The 19505-nt window shown below is 37.6% G+C and overlaps 1 protein-coding gene across 7 annotated transcripts in view; it reads left to right on the top strand.

Annotated features, from left to right (window-relative positions):
• The window catches only part of Kcnip4 (potassium voltage-gated channel interacting protein 4), a 1067715-nt gene that overhangs the window by 868897 nt on the left and 179313 nt on the right, over positions 1-19505 (top strand). Inside the window, exon 1 of one of the 7 annotated variants that reach the window (XM_031342223.1) lies at positions 2189-2442. The exons of 5 other annotated variants lie outside the window; for them this stretch is intronic. Coding sequence is in view for 1 of the 2 variants with exons in the window: in XM_031342220.1 (XP_031198080.1) it covers positions 2617-2728 (112 nt within the window). In the remaining variant the exon portion in view is untranslated. Of the gene's footprint in view, positions 1-2188; positions 2443-2462; positions 2729-19505 lie in introns of those variants that run through there. One more of the 7 variants, XM_031342220.1, reaches the window with a different exon arrangement.

Here is a 19505-nt window from a genome sequence, read left to right as displayed (position 1 = left end):
AATGCATGAGTGGACAGTGGTTGTGTAGACAGATATTTCTTTTAAGCATCTCACACAAAATGAAATAAGCCCTTGTTAGAGACAGGCATGGTACATAGGTTTGTTCCTGGTGCCAGAAACAAACTGCGGCTAAGGTTTCAGCAAGTCTTCCTGGGATAAGGAGCAGAACAGGGAAGGAATAGCATGAGCAGCTACTTCATCCAAAGAGAGCCTGCAGAGCCTACGAGTTTGCATTCCATAGTAATTCCTCAAGTCCCAAGGAGAACTGAGGGCACCAGGGACTCTGCCCAGATCTACATGTTACAGGTTAAGTTTTATAGCAGTCAGGCAAGCATTTCTGTGTTAAACTGACAGAACTGAGGGTTATATGGAGTTGTTTCCCCCCAAGCAGAGTCACCATTTATTCCAAGTCTGTATAATGTGTGTCCGACATGCTATTCTAGTTCTCAGTGAAAACTATTGTCATTATCAATGCTTACCTCTTTTATAAAGCTCTTGGCACTACCACTCATTACCCAAAGCATAATTGACCTGGGCTCCTATTGCATCTTGCAGAGATATCTATTGTGTACTGGCTAGTTTTGTGTGTCAACTTGACACAGGCTGAAGTTATCACAGAGAAGGGAGCTTAGTTGGGGAAGTGCCTCCATGAGATACAGCTGGGGGGCATTTTCTCAATTAGTGATCAAGGAGGTAGGGCCCCTTGTGGGTAGTGCCATCCCTGGGCTGGAAGTCTTTGGGTTCTATAAGAGAGCAGGCTGAGCAAGCCAGGAGAAGCAAGACCAGGAAGAAACATCTCTCCATGGCCTCTGCATCAGCTCCTGCTTCCTGACCTGCTTGAGTTCCAGTCCTAACTTCCTCCAGTGATCAACAGCAATGTGGAAGTGTAAGCTCAATAAACCCTTTCCTCCCCAACTTGCTTCATGGTCATGATGTTTGTGCAGGAATAGAAACCCTGACTAATACATATTGCATAGGCCACTGCAATCACCTCCTCCCATTGCTTTATCTCCTACTAAAATGTTCCCAAATGATTTGATGAGAATTATTTATCATCTTGTCAATAGGGTACCATTCAGAGCTGATAGTGACAGCTAGGTAAACACTAAGGAGAAACTGGATGGATACCTATTGTTCTCCAGGTATGATGTCTGCAACTTGGCAAGCAAGTGAACTTCTGTTTCTTAGCCTGTAAAATGAAAATGATCATAATACCTACCTCACTGAGCTGTGGGGAGCAAGTTAATTCTTGTTACTTTTTTAATACGGTTGAGCCTATAGTAAGAGCCTTAGTAAATTAACTTATTAGAGCCAGATTTATTTCCTATCATTCTCTTTAACTTGAGAGCTTTAATTGAAGTATCGTAGCACCAGATTCAACAATGAAAATATTTTCAAACAAGTTGAGTGTCTTGCAGAAGCTCATAGAACATAAAGGCAGAAAGTGAGTTCCTAGGGGCCTGAGATAAGGCTGGGTGGGAAGCCTTCCTGGATCCCAGGGAGCTACCAGGGTCCCCAGTATCCGTCTTGATTCTCTTTGCATTGGCATCAGCATTGCTGGCCTGGAATTTGGCAGAGTGGAGAAAAGTGAGCAAACAAGTGACTAAGCCACTGTGGTCCTGGCATGGCCCAGATTCCTGGACATTCCCTGGAAGCTGCCTCTTTGAAGTAGCTTGGGACAGAATAGCGATAGGATCCCTGGGAACAAAGTGCAGACCAGGATTTCCTGTTGATTGGAATTACCTGAGTACACTCCCAGGTTTGGGGAACTTTGCCTAGCAGAAACTGAGACTAGACTTCATGAGGAGCAGTTACTGAATTTGACCCTTATGCGGTCTGCTCTGCCCTTCATCCCTGGTGCTTTGTAATCCTGAGGACTCAAGGATCTTTCTGTAGTGTGCTTTGGGACCAGAACAGCTGGAGAGGGTGGAAGAGCTGAGTTGGGCTTAGATGATCTTGGCTGCATACTCAATGTATTGTTTTACTATCATAACTTTCTCCACAAAACATAGAGCATTCTCAGGGACTTTGGCACCAACCACTCACTAACACTCCCCTCTGTACCCCCCACCCCCACCCCATATCCAGAGAGCAGGCTGAGCCTTTTCCCAGAGGAAGCTCTGGGAAGCAAAAGCAGCGGCTGTAGCTGTAAAGGGACACTTGAGCTTCCCAGGCAGCAAACTAGCTCACACAGCCCTGCCCAGCCCAGCATCATCAGCGGGTGTGGAGTGCTAGCTCTCCGGGGCAAGTTCCTTGGGAGTGTCCCTTCTTCGTGGACCCTGCAAAGTCTCTGTTCTCCAACAGATGTTTCTCCCTCAGCTCTGAACTCAGAACACCCACCTGCCAGCTGCAGCGCAGGGTTTGGAGTCTGGATGCTGTGGCTGAGCTGAGCCCCTTCAAGCAAATGCAAGCATCAGCATGAGAGGCTGGACTTTAGCCCAGGTCTGTCCTCACCCTGGGGGGCCGCCTGCTTGGCTCTATTCTTCAGTGAAGAGCCGCTGCTCACTTTCCCCCCTTGCAAGTCTTTGTTCCAAGCCAGACATTGCACGGATTCTCTAATTAACTCCCTCCACACCAAAGGGGTCCGGAGGCTGGGATGCTCTGAGAGCATAGAGGATGCTGACTCTAGAGTGGGAGTCGGAAGGACTGCAAACAGTGGGTATTGTTGTGATTATATGTGCGTCTCTGAAGCTGCTTCATTTGCTGGGACTGATTGATTTTTCGGAAGGTAAAGTGGTCGCTCCCAGTCTGTGCGCTTGGTCAGGTCTGGTTCCGAACTGGATACAAATGCTGCAGAAGTTGCAAAGGCTTAATGTCCAAAGTAAAAGTTTTAAAATATGCATGCTTGACACAGAGAGCAGCCTAGCACCTGGACAGTTCATTTCTGTTTACCTGGAAAGCTGATACTGGGAGGGAAGGATTTTGTAGTTTCCTCTTTCTGTTCGAAACCAGTTACTTGGGTATAGGGTTGTCTGTGGGTTAAATGTGTCATCATGAGTGCTTGCTTTTGGCTGTCAAGTTCAACTACCACACCTTGAGGTCATTGGTGATCCCTCCCTCTGGAGGAGTGTTGAATTGTTGAGGGAAATGTTTTGTTTGCCTGTCATTAGTCAGGAGTTGCTGGGGTGGAGCTGGGCTGTTGATTATGATATGAAATGGTGTAAAATGGAGTTAATGGGTGCTCAGCAAAATGGTGTGTTGAAGATTTCATTTGCAAGTGTTTCATTTAAATTCTCCAGTGAGCAACCTTAATCATTTGTCTCCTGAACAGGGACAGCCCACAGGATAGCTGATGCTTCTGATATTTTATCTGATAAGAATCTCACCTTTATTATTCAAAGGTCAATTTTAATATTGAAATACTGGCTATTCAAAGAAAAAAGTTGATTAACTTTGCTTAAATTAGATTAAATTAAATTAAATTTGCTTAAATTAAATTAAAAACTAGGTATGCTATGTACGTACATACACGCATACCTAGTTATACAAGCATACATGTGCACACATATAAATATTAGCTATCTATTGAATAACATACTTTGAAATAACATACTTTAACTTAAACCAACTGATACTAATTCTTTATATAAGCTCTCATTTTGTTTTGTTTTGTTTTGTTTTTCTCCTCAAATGAAAGAACACAGACTTCAGGGTCCTTGCTCATATTTCTTCCAGCTACATGTATGTTGAGCTATGAACAATTACCTCTCACATAATATATAAACATAGGAATATTTAAGTTTCCACATTGTAACCTAATCATTCTAACTTCAAGGCTCTGATAGATAACATGACATCATCCTCACTTACATCTTTTACACATGTTGTTTCTCATAATATGTTAACATTTAACAGTATAGTAAAACCTCAGATTCCCCCCTACCAAATAGGTTCAATAATGTTGTTAAGCCAAAATCTTTCCAAAGTTTTTAGGCAAGAAGTTGCTTTGCTAATTCTATTTAACTTCTAATTGAAAAACAATACATAAGTAAATTTTTCAGTGTGTTAAATAACAGTTTTTAATTCTCTTGAAATTCTGACTCAATAGACTAATATGTCTTATTTAAATACAAATAGAATAATTTCAATTTCTGTACTTAGAATAAAATGCATTGATATCATGTTAGTTACCTATTAGTATTTGTTCTCTGGATGTGGTGTCCTCAGAGTTACTGTGTTATGATCAAAGGATCTTGGTTTAAAGTTGGGTATCAAAGCAGAGAAGCACCATGGAGGATATCAACCTTCATAACACTGTAAGACATTAAATAGTTCTTCTATCATTGGCAACCATATTATAGAAAGTTTACAACTGATACTCTCAAGCTAAAGGCCCCTGGCAATGATTTGGGTTTTCAGTTTTAAATCAATTAAATTAGGTGTTGGCACTAATACTTTAAATATGAACTTCAAAATTATGCTAATAAAATTATAAACCTAACTTTTCATAATAGAGTTAATATATTTTGAGTTGATTTGAAATGGCAGCCTTGAGATATATATCCACGTTATAGCCATACATGTACTTGAGTGTTTCTATGGACCCATAAACATAGATATACCTATATATTTGTAAATATTGTCTGTGAGATATAGTAATTCTTGATAAATTTGGATTCATTGAAGATGTCTTGATTATGTACAATGCTACTATGTATAACATAAGAGCCAAATTTATTTGTTAAAGATTAATCATTTAAAATGAAATACATTAAAATGTATCATTTAAATGATGGAAGTCCAATCAAACACTCTCAGTTTATATAGACAATGAAGTTATGAAGAAGTATGTGAGTTGCCAAAAACCAAACCATCTGGGAACAGGAAGAAGGCCAAAGTGAAATACTACTGAGTGCTACAGAACACTTTTTTTTTTTTACCACAACCCACTGTTATTTCACTGCCCTCTTCTAATGCATGTAAAGAGAATAAATAAAAACATTCACAGAGAGATTTTCTAGTCTTGAATTGGATCCTAAGACTTATTAAGTCATCGGGGGAATTATACTCAAAGAAAATATGATCATGCAGCACCCAACTGATTCATACAAGGCTTGGATCCCAACCTAAGCATGGGTCTAAGCACGCTAAAACTTCTGCCCCTCACTACAGAGTCGGACAACAAACCAAATAGTCGCCTAAGCATCAAATTTTAACCACATTTGGCTTATATCCTATGATACTGAATGATAAATCCACATAGAGTCCAGTGATGGTGAGACTCAGGAAAAATATGACAGCTGTAGCTGCGGCTTCCTACATAGACTTTTTCTATGTAGGAATATGACAATAGCTAAGCAAAGATAGAACCAACCCGGCTTTATAATTACCACCCAAGTTGTGGATCAAGGAAAAAGGTAGCTAAAATTAGAGCCATAAGATACCATATTCATTCTTTGTACAAAACAAAACAAAACAAAAAGGCAGACAATGACTATGCTAATGCAGATTGTAAATCATTCACTGAGATTATAACACAAATAAAATGAATCATAATATACCTAATTTTTGAGGGACAGTCATAGATGCAAGTTTTGAGATACTATTCTTTTTAAAATAGTTTTTAAATTTTGACAAAGTTAAAAATATCCAATTATAATGCACTATTTAGGAATCAGAAGGTTATGTACCAGTAGTGGAGTTGGGAAAGATAGCTCCATGGCTAAAGTACCAACTGCTCTTTCAGAGGACCAGGTTTTATTCACAGCACCCACCTAGTAGCTCATAACTGTCTGAAATTCTAACATGTTTTTCTAATCTTCAAGGGCCCACCATGCATGAAGGTGTCACGTAGATATACATAAGTACACATAAAATAATAACATAAATAATGAAGTATTAATATAATTGTTTGAGGTTGTATACATGGCCACTCACAAAGAAAAGAAATAGTGAAAATGTAAGACGGTTTTAATTTCAAACTTTAGTATGTCATCCATATCATATTGCATTCTGGTTTTTTTGTTTTTGTTTTTGATTTGTTTTTTTTGTTGTTGTTGTTTTTGGTTTTGGTTTTTTGTTGTTTTTGTTGTTTGGTTTGGTTTTATGGTTTTTCAAGACAAGGTTTCTCTGTGAAGCCCTGGCTGTCCTGGAACTCACTCTGTAGACCAGGCTGGCCTCAAATTCAGAAATCCATCCGCCTCTGCCTCCCAAGTGCTGGGATTAAAGGCGTGTGCCACCACTGCCCGGCTGCATTCTGAATGCTGGATGCTTATTATCCTCTGTTGAGTTTTGATTGAGATGACAGGATGCTACAAGTGAAAATTAATGGAAGACTCCCTCAGTGAACCTTACATTGTAGTAGCAGAATCATAAAGTAGATAAAAAGAAATCAAATTCTGAGCATAAACCTAAGCAGTGTTTCTTGGAGGCAGTATTAAGGTGGGAATTTTTAGAAAAGTTCTATAGGAGGGTGTTTTTAGGAAAAGAAAAGGCATGTGGGGGGGGGGGATAACTACTGCACAGCACCTAGAAGGGGAAAAACAATTTCTCCCATTGGAGAATGAGGGATGAGAATTCCAGTTTGAGCAATGAGCTAAGTTGGATTCCTAAGCCTAGATGCTGGTTGGGTTATGTGGATCCAGCAAAGGCATGCTTACAGCACATTGAGCTGGAGATTATAAGGTTACCTAGCATTGGTTTCAGTTATACATATTCCCTAATCCCTAAGAGCCAATAACTCCAACACTTCAACTTTGAAGAAATAATAGAGGATAACAAATAATTCACATAGATTATCGAGAGAATAGGTAAAAGTCTGTTCAGAAGAAAGGAACTAGCTAAACGATTTATAATTCACATGAGAGAGGAGATAAGAAGCCCATAGAACTTGCTCCACAAAAAAAAAAAAAAAAAAAAAAAAAAAAAAAAAAAAAAAAAAGAAAAGAAAAGAAAAGAAAAGAAAAAGAAAAAAATGCTCAAAGCTGGCTGTCAATTTCTAGTTTCTGAAGAGATTCCTAATTAATAGAATATCTGTGGCCTGCAGCTGTTATAAACAGCACTTCTTTCATTTCAAGGAAACCTGGTTTTAAATATCTTACTTATGAGATAAGAAATGTGGAAGACACATCTCATAGTTCTATGGAGGAGAGGCTGTAAATTCCAATAGATAAATTTGACATCTTTTAGGATCTTCTACTGTTCTGCACAGTTTAGAAATTTTTCTATAAGAAAGTAGAGAAAAACCCATTGTTAAACCACTGTATATGCCTCAGCCAGTTTTTAAAAATGACTTGTATTAAGACATATGGTTTTCAGCAATGGTGTCATTCACTCTTTCTTGATTATTTACATTATGTGTTCTGTATGATCCTCAGGATATTAAGACTAATAGAAGATCACCTCTCCCCTTAATGAACTCTTACTTGAAACTGGAGATCAGGTAAACACATTGTAATATATAATGTACTACATCATGGCAAATCTACCCAAGCAAGATATTCCATGCAGATTGTAGCTAAATCCAAATGGAAGATTCAGAAACATTCAAAGTTGGGCAAGATAGAGTTTCCTTTAAGCTTTCTTGCTATTGATAAAGAGAAACCTATCAAATTTATATGCAAGGAAGGTGCTTAAGCAAGTACTATATATAAGGCAATGGGTGACATAACATTGCCGTGGAAGCACAAGGACCTGGTGCACCATATGGGGTTCCTGGAACAACAGCAAGAATGTGTGAAGAGTAGACACAGACTTATTTCTCCTTGGTTTTGATTATGCATGGTGTTTAGCCCTGTTTTACACACACACACACACACACACACACACACACACACACACACACCAATAGCATGAATTTAGTTTGCTTTATGCACTGAGTGCAATCCAAGGTCTCCAATGCCACTTTCAAGAGTCCATGGTAACCTCAACATTGTGGTAGCTGATTACAGTTTTTATGATTTATTTTTCTGGTAGTGAGATTTCACAGCAAAATCCCTCACACATGAAATTTTGCGATACTTTAGAACCTAGAAACCTAGGAAGTAATTTGAGCAGAAATATCTAGCTGTGAACTGAGGACTCCTGACTCAGATGGACTTTGGTTTGGATGGAAAAACAGTCTATCCAGTTCTGTAACGGGGAAAGCACTGTAGATTTATAGCTGCAGTTTAACATATATGCACGAAGCTCCTACTGTGTGGAGGGGAATTGAAGACAGCAGGATATTTCCATGCCCTCAAGAAGCTTTCAGATTGTTTAGAGAACAAATGGCTCATGAACAACTTTGGCAAGATGGAAAAATATCTTGCTGTCCCAAAAATCAAACTTTCTAGAAAATTATAAGAGTTCTCCTGCCCTCTTCTGGTTGCTAGATTTCTGAGTGAAGGGGTGCTTGAATGAAAGTAGTGATATTTGAAATTCAGGACTTAGGCTCACAGCCATCCATTGGACTGAGTACAGGGTCCCCAATGAAAGAACTAGAGAAAGGACCCAAGGAGCTGAAGGGGTTTGCAGACCCATAGGAGGAACAATATGAACTAACTAGTACCCTCAGAGCTCCCAGGGACTTAAACCACCAACCAAAGAGTACACATGGTGGGACTAATGGCTCCAGCAGTATATGTATAGCAGAGGATGGCCAAGTCGGTCATCAATGGGAGGAGAGGCCCTTGGTCCTGTGAAGGTTCTATGCCCAGTGTAGGGGAATGCCAGGGCCAGTAAGCAGGAGCGGGTGGGGTGCAGGAGGAGGAGGGAGAGAACAGGAGTTTGTTTTAATTTTTGTTTATTTTATTTTATTTATTTTTTCTTTCTTTCTTTCTTTTTTTATTTTTTTATTTTTTTGAGGGGAATTTGGGAAAGGAGATATTGTAAATAAAGAAAACATCTAATAAAAAAAAGAAAAGAAATTCAAGACCTAAAAGATTTTTAAGACTTTGACAGGTAGACACTTGTGGGAATGATAGAAATATCGATTATAAATTCTTATAAATGGCAGCTTGCTGAGCTCTCTTTGATGGCCATATTGGCATGAACAATAAATAGGTCTGTGGACTAGTTAAACACCAGGTGTCTTCCATGGACTTGGCAGAGGGTCCCAGGCTGATTTGCCTTGGAACTATGTTTCCACTTTACTCAGTTTCAGAGAGCATTCCTCATCCCACTCTCTAGAGAAGAGCTGTAGCCTTTACTGGAGGGTGAGGGTAAATATAGAAAGTGCGAGCTTCCAGCACTCAGTCCCTTGCAGCAGTAGAGAACATCAGGGAAAACATACCTGTGGATGAATAATTAGAGGTCATTGCTCACTGGAGGGAGATGTAGTGCACTACACAAGAAATGTAGAGCATCTCGTTAAAGAGGATATTAGAAAACACTAATGGGATTGGAGTCTGTAGTGAGGACCTTGAAGAGGGTTTAAGGAAGTAGTGCAGTGGTCTGTACCGTACTCTGGTAGGAAGACAGAGTGAATCTCCCACAAGTTGTCTTAACCTAATCCACAAGTAATGAAAAGTGAACAAAAGGGAAAGCTGTAACAGGTAATAAAGAGATGGTTATTTGTTGGTTTTTCTGATTGAAAGATTCTGTTTTTACCTCAGTCCATTCATTTACATTACAAATGATATTCCCCTTCCTGGTATTTCCTTTCTCCGCCACAAATCCATCCCCCACCTTTGCCTCTATAAGGGTGCTTTTTCACCCACGTCTGCCTCACCGCTCTAGCATCCCTCTATGCTGGGGCACCAAGCCTCCACAGGACCATTAATGGGAAGGGTCTCCCTTCCCATTAATGCCAGATAAGGCCATCCTCTGCTACATATGTAGCTGGAGCCATGAATCCCTCCTTGTATATTCTTTGGTTGGTGGTTCACTCAGTTTGATCTTATAATCTGGATCAGCCATGGAAATAGATCACTAGACTCTGATATTCATATCCTGTGTACTATCCATATTCCTTATGAGAAGCCCAACACAAACTATGCCATGCTAGCTCCTGCTACATTCCAGGGCTGATTGTCCATATCAACAATAATAAGAAGAAAGTAAAGGTAGGGAAGTCTGAAGGTTTGATTTTAAAGCCAATTCAATAATTCCATGCAAATTACTACATTTCCTGAATGAATTCCAGTTCCTCTCTCTTAAAAATGAGGATGATTATACCTTCTCTCTAAGATATTGTAGAGAATGCAAAACAGTAAGCAAAATACTGAGTGTTGTGTCTCATCCCTGAGCAGGAACCCATGAGCACATCTCTTCTATGTTGGATAATATGACCTATTCACATCCCAGGGACTAGGCCAGTGGGTCTCAATCTTCAGATGTCTCAAGACTAATGAGTCAGCCTATGAAACCACAAATTCCCACATTCCACTCTGAGTTTCTGAATCAGCGAGGTCATGGTGGTGTCTGAGTCCTTGCATTCCTGATGGTTTCTTCACTGATACTGCTTGTCCAAGGACCATAATATAACAGCCATTGAGTTATTCAATAGATCTGAAAGACCAGATCATCTGAAACTCTAACAAGACCTCCAAGTGTAGTGAAGTCCTTCATCTGTTGAACTTTATTCCAGAGTATTTAGTGGCCATATTTTTCTATATTAAGTATATAAGTTTTTGTGGGTCATATAGCCTAACCCAACTTTTCAAGACAAAACAAATAACTACTACAGAAAAGGTTTATGAATGCTTAAATTAGAGTTCCACAAAAATCCTTGTATACCATGAAATACTTTTTAAAGTTGTTTTTTAGTTGCTTTTATATAAAACAATCCTTATCTGGCATGCAGTAAAAAAAAAAAAAAAACAAGAACTAGGGTAGATTTGGGGTATGGTAGCAGAGCTATCCTTTGTTTATCCTGTAAACCTAATAATTCTGTAGTTCTTAGATCTTTTTGTATAACTTTAAATTCAATATTTGAACACCAATATTTCTATATTAGATTACTAACCCTTCATAAATATTTAATATCTGTGTTATATTTTATAATACTCAGGTTTATAGTGTTTTTCAGTATTTGAAAAATTATGTAATAAAATCTTTACATGCAGTGGTACTTATATATTTACTATTATTTTTTTAGGTTAGAATCTTACAAGAATAGTTTTTGGTAAGACAATATAAATTACATTAACTGCCTTGATGTTTATATAAGCTGTATTTGTTTTGTTAAGAGATGTGGTATCTTCCTTTATCACATGCTTCTCTACCTTGCCATAGGCCCCTAAAAATAGAGCCAGTAGACAATTAACTGAAACCTCTTAATCAATAACCCAAAGTAAACATTTTCTCATTGAAATCAACTCCTTATGTATATACCAGTAAGACAAAATCCACACAAATATGCCCAGGCTCATCACAAGTAAGGGAATGGGGCATCTTACTAACATCACAGGTTTAGAATCAAGAATCATATACATTTGGATCTAAAAGGTACAAAGGCTCATCCAGACTCTGTGTTGTAGGTTAAGATAAGCAAATGATATATCCAGAGTCCTTTGCGGATCTTTGAAAGTATTTGAATAAAGGCAGGACAAGACTAAATTTAGAAAAGATTAGTATTCTTACTATGGATCCACAATAAATCGATACAACATTCTGAACCTTGGTCATATTCATAAGCTACAGATCTTATCTGTATCATCATAGGATGTTATCATCATAACACCTTTTTTAGAGAGTTCTGAGCCCTGGCCAGGATTTTGAAATGAAAGGTACACCCTCAATGTGTTATATATCAAGTCCTCACTAATGCTTAGTGTTATAGCTCAAATTTTCTAACCAATCCTTAAGTGTCCAATCATTTACACAATTGTTGCTGGCAAAAAAAAAAAAAAAAAAATTGTGAAAAAACGTAATGTGATTTTGCTCGGTTTGTGGATATGTGTTGGTATTTATCTTAGAGTCAGTTCTGATATAGTTTAAAGATCTGTAAGCATCTTGTCTATCCATTATCATACACAATGCAATTTGATTAAAGATACAAGTAAGTGGTCTAGTTGATATGCTGCTCAGTACCAGAAGTGGTATCAAACTGGAGCCTTCAGAAGCTGAAGTCTAAAATGTTTAGTTGTAATGTTTCTTACTGCCTTTTTCTAACATTTGACACAATACAAAGGGAGACTTTTCTTCTAAATCAGTTATGAATGAAACTATGGGCTAAAGTACCCTAGTGTATTAGTCAGGGTTCTCTAGAATCACAGAACTTATGGTAGTCTCTATGTAGTAAAGGAATTTATTGATGACTTACAGTCGGTAGTCCAACTCCCAACAAAGGTCAGCAGCAGCTGTGAATGGAAGTCCAAGGATCTAGCAGTTGCTCAGTCCCACAAGGCAAGCAGGCAAAGCAGAGGGAGCCTTCCTTCTTCCAATGTCCTTATATAGGTCTCCAGCAAAAGCTGTGGCCCAGATTAAAGGTGTGTGTCACCACACCTTTAATCCTAGGTGATCTTCCTATCTTAATCTTCTGGGATTCATAGCCACTATGCCTCAAGATCTCCATGCCAAGATTCACGTCAGAAACTTGTATCTCTCAGCCTCCAGATTAGGGCCACAGGTGAGCCTTCTAATTCTGGATTGTAGTTCATTTCAGATATAGTCAAGTTGACAATCAGGAATAGCCACTACACCTAGTAACACGAAATCAGGATAGTACATTTAAAATTGAGTTCCAGACTTGACCTCATATAGTACACAATTAAAGATATGTGACTTTATAGTTCAGCCAATTTGTAGTTATGAATAACCTGTCTACAGAAGTCTCTAATAAATAAATGAAAGAATGTCAACAATTTTACAGCAGTGATATAAACTGATGATGGAATTCTGGATTTAAACAAATTACAAGGGAAAAAATGATGAAACGATGAGAAGCCAGGCACACCTGAATGAGTACGCAAATGACACATCTGTCCTTACTGTTTCTAGCATCTTGAACACCACTGGCTCACTGAAGGCGAAATTAGTACAGGCTTCTAAACATCACTTGACTGAAAACAGGAGATTAACTCCTTCCCACTCCTGTGAAGGTTTAAAGAGACCCAAAGGGAATCAGTCAGTTCATTGCCTCACAGACATAGCAATTACAGAGCAAGCACTCTTTGAAAACATAGCTCATTAGAATATTGCAAGAGCAAGATCTCAGACTAAAAGTTTAATGTGCATGTAGAAATCTAACCTCAGTGTTGTTGTGCATCCCTGCTAGGATAAGTCAACAATAAAGCTAATACACAATTTAACATTTTATAGAATTTATTTAAGAAAAAGTGGAAAATCAGCAAAGAAATTCTGCAGCTGCAAAAATCTTTGTAAGCCAAAGGGATGACTTGCCTAGTTAATATATTTCAAATTCACTAATTTACTAGTATGGGGACTGTTCCTGTCAATGGCTTTCTAAGACTGTTCAAGAAAAATTCCTGTGATATGGGTTTCCTTCTCCTACTGTAACCCAGAGACACCTGAATATGCCAGAGCTATAGGTAAAAGTTTAAACTCTGGTAGAAGGTTTTTAGAGAAGGTATGTCCCCTCTTTAAAGATGTTTAAGCTCAGAAATAGAGAGCAGTGTGTGTCCAGTGGGTATGGATGATTTGAGAACTTGAACCATGGCAGCCCTGTAATCAGTTCCCTGCTCTGAGAACTTACTCATTTTCAAAGGGTATCAGTGGCAGCATTTCCTATGGCACCACAATCTTTACTGGGAAAGTTACACTTTTGTATCTCAGAGAGTCACAGAAAGACTGCTGGTATAGGCAGCATAACAGGAATTCTGAAATGCCATGTGTTGCATAGAAACACTGACAGAGTATCCAACAGTATATGAATTGTGAGACACCAACAGTGATCTGAAGAAATCCCCAGGAATAAATGGGCTTTAGGGGAGAAACCGAGAAACCCTGGCTATCCTTCCCTTCCTGTACTTCTTAAGCCTTCTAAAATTAAATTTAGGTAAAGTCTGTCTCCATAATTGACTATGGTAATGAAGATAGGTCTCGGGAGGAGGGTTAAATTTAAACACACAGCCTTGATGGCTTCTGTCTACTTCTCATCTTTATGAGCAAATGTTATTTGGGCACTGATGGCACAGACCTTTAGTCCCAGCATTCAGGAGTCAGAGGCAGGCAGATCTCTGAGTTTGAAACTACAATGGTCTAAAGATCAAGTTCTAGGACAGCCAGGACTATACAAAGATACCATGCCTAAAAGAAGAAAAAGAAAAAAGAAAAAGAAAAAGAAAATAATCATCACCACCATCATCATGATCTTGAAGTAAGCAAATGAGAGATTTCTAAACTTTCTATTTTAACATAATAATAAGGACTTACTATAAACTGCACTTGATGCTGTCCTCTGTCATCGTGAACTATTCCACCATAGATCTCTCCTTCTTTCAAAGGGCAAGAAAATTGGTGTTGCAAATTAATCAAAAGCATTACTTTAATGGTGGTAACCAAGCACTTTACGGAGAGTCACAATTGTGTTGCCCATGGACAGTAATCACTGTGAGCCTCAAGCCTGCATAACAAATGTTCAGCATAACTTTCATCCAAACATTGAGTAACTGTGGAAAATCATCAGGAAGTGAGATGAAGACCAGAGGATTCAGTGAATTATAACGAAAAGATTGTGCTTAACTTCAGCTATAGTACATTAAAAAAGAAATCAGATCAATAGTTTTTTTTTTTGCTGTAATCAGCATATGAATTATGGCTATTAATAGGAATGGTATCTGAGTAAATATATGAATTGTTGAATCATTTGTATTAAAATAGTTTCTTTGATAATTTTATGCATACATGAAATATATTGTGATAAACCTTCCAACTTTCTCTCACCTTTCTCCCATGCCTGGCCTCTTTCCTCCTTACAAGTTTCATACCCAGATTTACATATTTTGTTGTCTGTGATTGTTGTGTCTGTTTCATAACTAAGTTTAACCAAGACCATCTGTTTGTTGATTTTCTGCTGCTATTCACTAGAGTTTGGTGGGCTAATTGGAGAGTAGTCAGCCAAAGGAAATGACACCTCTTCTTTCAGAATCTTCATGGTTTACCAGTAGCTCAACAGTGAGGGATGGAATCTTTCAGCAGCTCTCTCCTCTATGTCTGACTAGTGATGGCCCCATTCTCATGCAGATCAGGTACAAGCAACCACAATAGGTGTGAATTTGTGACTAAAATTCCTGTGTCATACAAAAGATAGTATTCCTGAGCCTTTCTCTCCATTCTCCATCTTTTATTATTATTTTTATTTTTTATTAGATGTTTTCTTTATTTACATTGCCAATTTTATCCCTTCTGAAAACCTCCCTATCCCATCCCCCACCCTTGCATCCCTTACATCCTTTCTCCCTCCTCTTACATAGTGTTTCTCTGGCCTTAAAGTGATGGTATAAATGTCTTGTTGAGCAACCATGAGCACCTCGAGCAACTATGGGTTTTTGTATTCATTATTTTTCAACAACGAAAGTAGCTTCTATGATTAAAACTAAGCATATAACTATGAGTATAAACATTAATATTTAGAAGGCAGCTTGATACTATGTCAATTTAACTAAACAAGAGTATAGAATTGGTTCAATCTTTTAATTCCAACACTCGGGAGGCAAAGACAGGTGGATCTCCAAGTTCCAGCCCAGCCTGGTAAAGAAATTGAGTTCTAAGGGCTGGAAAAAAAAAAAAACAAAAACAAAAAACCAAAACAAAAATCACCATCTCCAACAACCACAAATGAATTCTCGCCTAGAGCTTATTGTTTCCTAAGTCAAGGGTAATTGTCTGATATTGACTGAATGTACCCTATTGAGTATGGATCCCCATTTAAGGAGCAGGCCTCAAATTAAAGAGCTATTGGTTATTCCCATAACAACTATGCCACTATTCCATAAATATATACATCTTGCTTGGCAAGTTAGTATTATAGATTTTTTTTCCTGATATTGCATTTTTAATGTGAGGAGTTTGTATTCATTGCAGGCAGAAAAGAAAAGATGTATGTCATAATATCTGAACATATAGAAATATATTTTAAAACACTGGTCCATGAAATAAGTTGCTTCAAATATCAAAATATACTTAGAAAGTATAAAAATCTTTAATATAGGATTCATAGGCAAGATTAAAAGTATTCAAAGTTGCAGAAAGAACTTACTAATTCTCTTATATAAAAATACATATCTCGGGCTGGAAAGATGGCTCAGAGATTAAGAGCACTCACTGCTCTTCCAGAGGTCCTAAGTTCAATTCCCAGCAACCATATGGTGGCTCACAACCATCTATAATTGGATCAGATGCCCTCTTCTGCTGTGCCTGAAGACAGCAACAGTGTATTCATATACATTAAATAAATAAATAAATAAAGTATTATCCAACATCCTAAAAAAAACAAAAAGAATCACTTTAAAAATATATATATCTCTTACTTGTTATCAGAACCTTCTTGCTCCTTAATATTTTGTTATTTGACTTAATAAACCATAGTTTCCTAACAGATTTTAGTTTATTCAAGATCTTGGGGTTTGTTTGTTTGTTTGTTTGTTTTGATTTGGTTTTTTGTTTGTTTGTTATTTATTTGTTTTGCTTTGGGAAAGTTCATTGACGGATTTCTAACATATCATGCTTACTGAGTCTTCAGTATCCCCTGATTTTATGAACATGTTATATCAGAGTATCAATGATTATAGACATGTACTAAGCATCTTTCAGAATGACATATGTCTATGAGGAGCCATTCTCTGCTATAGTGCAGGCTTTTCTGGGGCACTGGATCTAGGCTGAGTACACATAAGAGACAGAATAGGAGCTAAACCCATGTATCCAGACCCAGAATAGCAAGTAGACTGAGAAACTTCTCTATTGCTTTCCTGTCAATGACTAATTCTGTCAAAGTGCTTTTGAAAAAGTCATTTAACACTAACTAGGCCAACTATGCCCACTTTCTGGATAATGGCTTAATGCTCCATATGGCATAAATATGATTATTACCATGATTACACTTGACTCTTTATAAAATGATTTAGGAATATGAGTAAAGAGATATTCAAGACACTTAAATTTGAGATGAAGGACATGCAAAATCATTCCATGCTTCCATTCATGATTTTCTTCACTTTAACCTAACTATGTGAAGATGTAGCAAACAGACATGCAATAAATAAATAAATAAAAGCACTTTACAAGTGCTCATTCCTTATGGATGTGCTTATCTTTTATTGTCACTCACCATGTTACTCTATTCATCTATGCTTGACATAAAGCCAGATGATTTTGATATTAAAAACAACACTGGCAAACACTTCACTGAGCCTGGTGTTTTCAAAGCACTTATTATCTTATTTAATCCTTGTTGTGATTCAGTGAAGTACATAATCCCATTTTGTTTATTTCTCATCTGCTATTAAAGCTCCATTCCTGATACCACAAGTCTGAGAATCCAGAATGCAGGCACAGACACAGCCAGTCTTCCTGCAGAACCCATACTTGGCAACCATTATCAGCTCTAGTACTGACTCTGTTTCTCTACACATGGTTTAAGATGGGACCAGAGATGTATAAATAGGAATACCATAAAATGTGATAGAAGTGACCAGGGGCACAGCAACTGACTCCATTTATAGAATTTAGGAGAAGTCTCAGAAAGAGAGATCTAGAGTGTTTTTTTAGAATGATTAGTAGCTTTTTTGCTGCTTATAATAAATGAATAAAATAAGTAAATACTTATATAATATATAAACATATTATATAGGAAATATAAAATTAATATAATATATTAATTTATTATATTAGAGAAGCTTTACAAGAAAAATAGGAGAGAAAAATTTATAAACAGTCTCTCTAGCAATTTTTCCTAGTTTTTAAGAAGTTGTAGCAATGTTTTCCTTGTGGATACAATTTCCATATTTTGGAACCAATTTTTAAATTATTTACAAACATCCACACTGGTCACTCTCAGAAGCCATGGCAAGTAAATGTTGTCTAAGTATTATTGTAGGCTAGGCACTCTAATAACACAGGGCAGCAAGGACATGCTGTTAAAGTCAAATTCAAAGGCTAGTCATTTATTCTGGCCACTTCTGGCTGTGTGTCAAAAGGGGAACTATATCATCTATTTAGCACTATGACTATCTTCTTTCAAACTACTCTTGGATAATGGATTTAGTTCACATGGAAATTATTTATTTCTAACCCTCAGAATTTCCAACTAAACTCTGTACGGCAAGTATTAATGGAGACCTTTCCAACTGGTCCAGGTAATCAGTTAGAGATTTATATGTACTTATAGGCTTTAACAGATACCATGATGGTTGGATTTCAATTTTGCTTGACATCCCACAGCTGTGAAGAATTAATCCCCCAGTGTTGTAGCCAGCCATGTCAATTTTGCCATAAGCTGTACATGCCCATCGGTCATTGCCCTGGCAATAGGATTTCAGCCACTGCTGCTTTTCATGCTGGTGAAAATCAGCATACCTCTTCCAGGATTGCTGGATGTCAGAGACCCCAAGTGGGGATGACTATTTTGATTCTTTCTGTCAGTTAAACACAGTTTAAAATTGAGCTTGTATTTTTTTTTTATGGATAGACTTTGTCTCCCAAACATATCAGCCATCTTGACAAAGTTCCATAATAAACTTTTTAAAAGGATGTTCTTGCTTATCTCTGAAGAATTAGAGGCTTATGTATAAAACCAACTCTTCATTTCATTCCCAATCTTATTGAGGATTATTCTATATATAGGATATATCTACTGAATTCTGCTTAAAGGGGCAAGACATCCCGTATTCCCCTTTATCAGCTTTTACTGTACAGTAATGGCAAGAAGTCCATACTGTGCTATCCTCCAGGGGAATCTTTAACTCTCTTGGCTTACTTAGAGCCATTAAGTTGTAAGATAGTATGCTAAGAATTTCTATTACCCTTTAACTTCACCTTTTCCACTTGTACTTCCACATTAATTATCTTCCCCTCCAGTAAAGAACCAAACACAGCAACAGTTTCTGTGGAAGTTACACTGGATTTTTTTTTCCCTGCAGATGGAACTTCAATAGCCATTAAAAATTTTGATTACCACATCCTCTGGGTCATAAAAGAGAATCTCCTCAGTTCAGTGAATTTTCTTGGGGGTCTTCCCTGCTACACTTTTCTTAAGATAGTTTCTAGTAAGTCTTTAATGAGGAGGTTTACTGAGCAAACCAATGACCCAAGAATAGCAATTTGTGTGAAAGAAAATGCAATTTGCAAATGGAATCTTTACCTGGCTCAAACACTTGACTCATCATTTTCCAAGAAGCTGGAATTGAGACCCAAGATTCATGTATTTCCTTAAAGAGTTTACTAGGCATTTCCTGACTCCTATCAGTGTCCTTTGCAGTCTACGATTGTAAAGGAATCAGACATCTGAAATGAAATGAGCCAATAATATTTCTTATAACATATGTAAATTGAAGCATTATATTTAGGTAATTCTGTATTTTTTCAGCCTGGGGATTAAATAATAATTACTAATGCTCTTAAAGTGGCACATAATTATTGTACTTACAATAACCACAAGAGTCCCCAGAAAGTATGCACATGTA

The sequence above is a fragment of the Mastomys coucha genome, unplaced genomic scaffold (genome assembly GCF_008632895.1).
Source record: "Mastomys coucha isolate ucsf_1 unplaced genomic scaffold, UCSF_Mcou_1 pScaffold22, whole genome shotgun sequence".
Taxonomy (NCBI): domain Eukaryota; kingdom Metazoa; phylum Chordata; class Mammalia; order Rodentia; family Muridae; genus Mastomys; species Mastomys coucha.
Note: the sequence above shows the minus strand (reverse complement) of the source record. Positions and strands in the feature narration are given on the sequence as shown.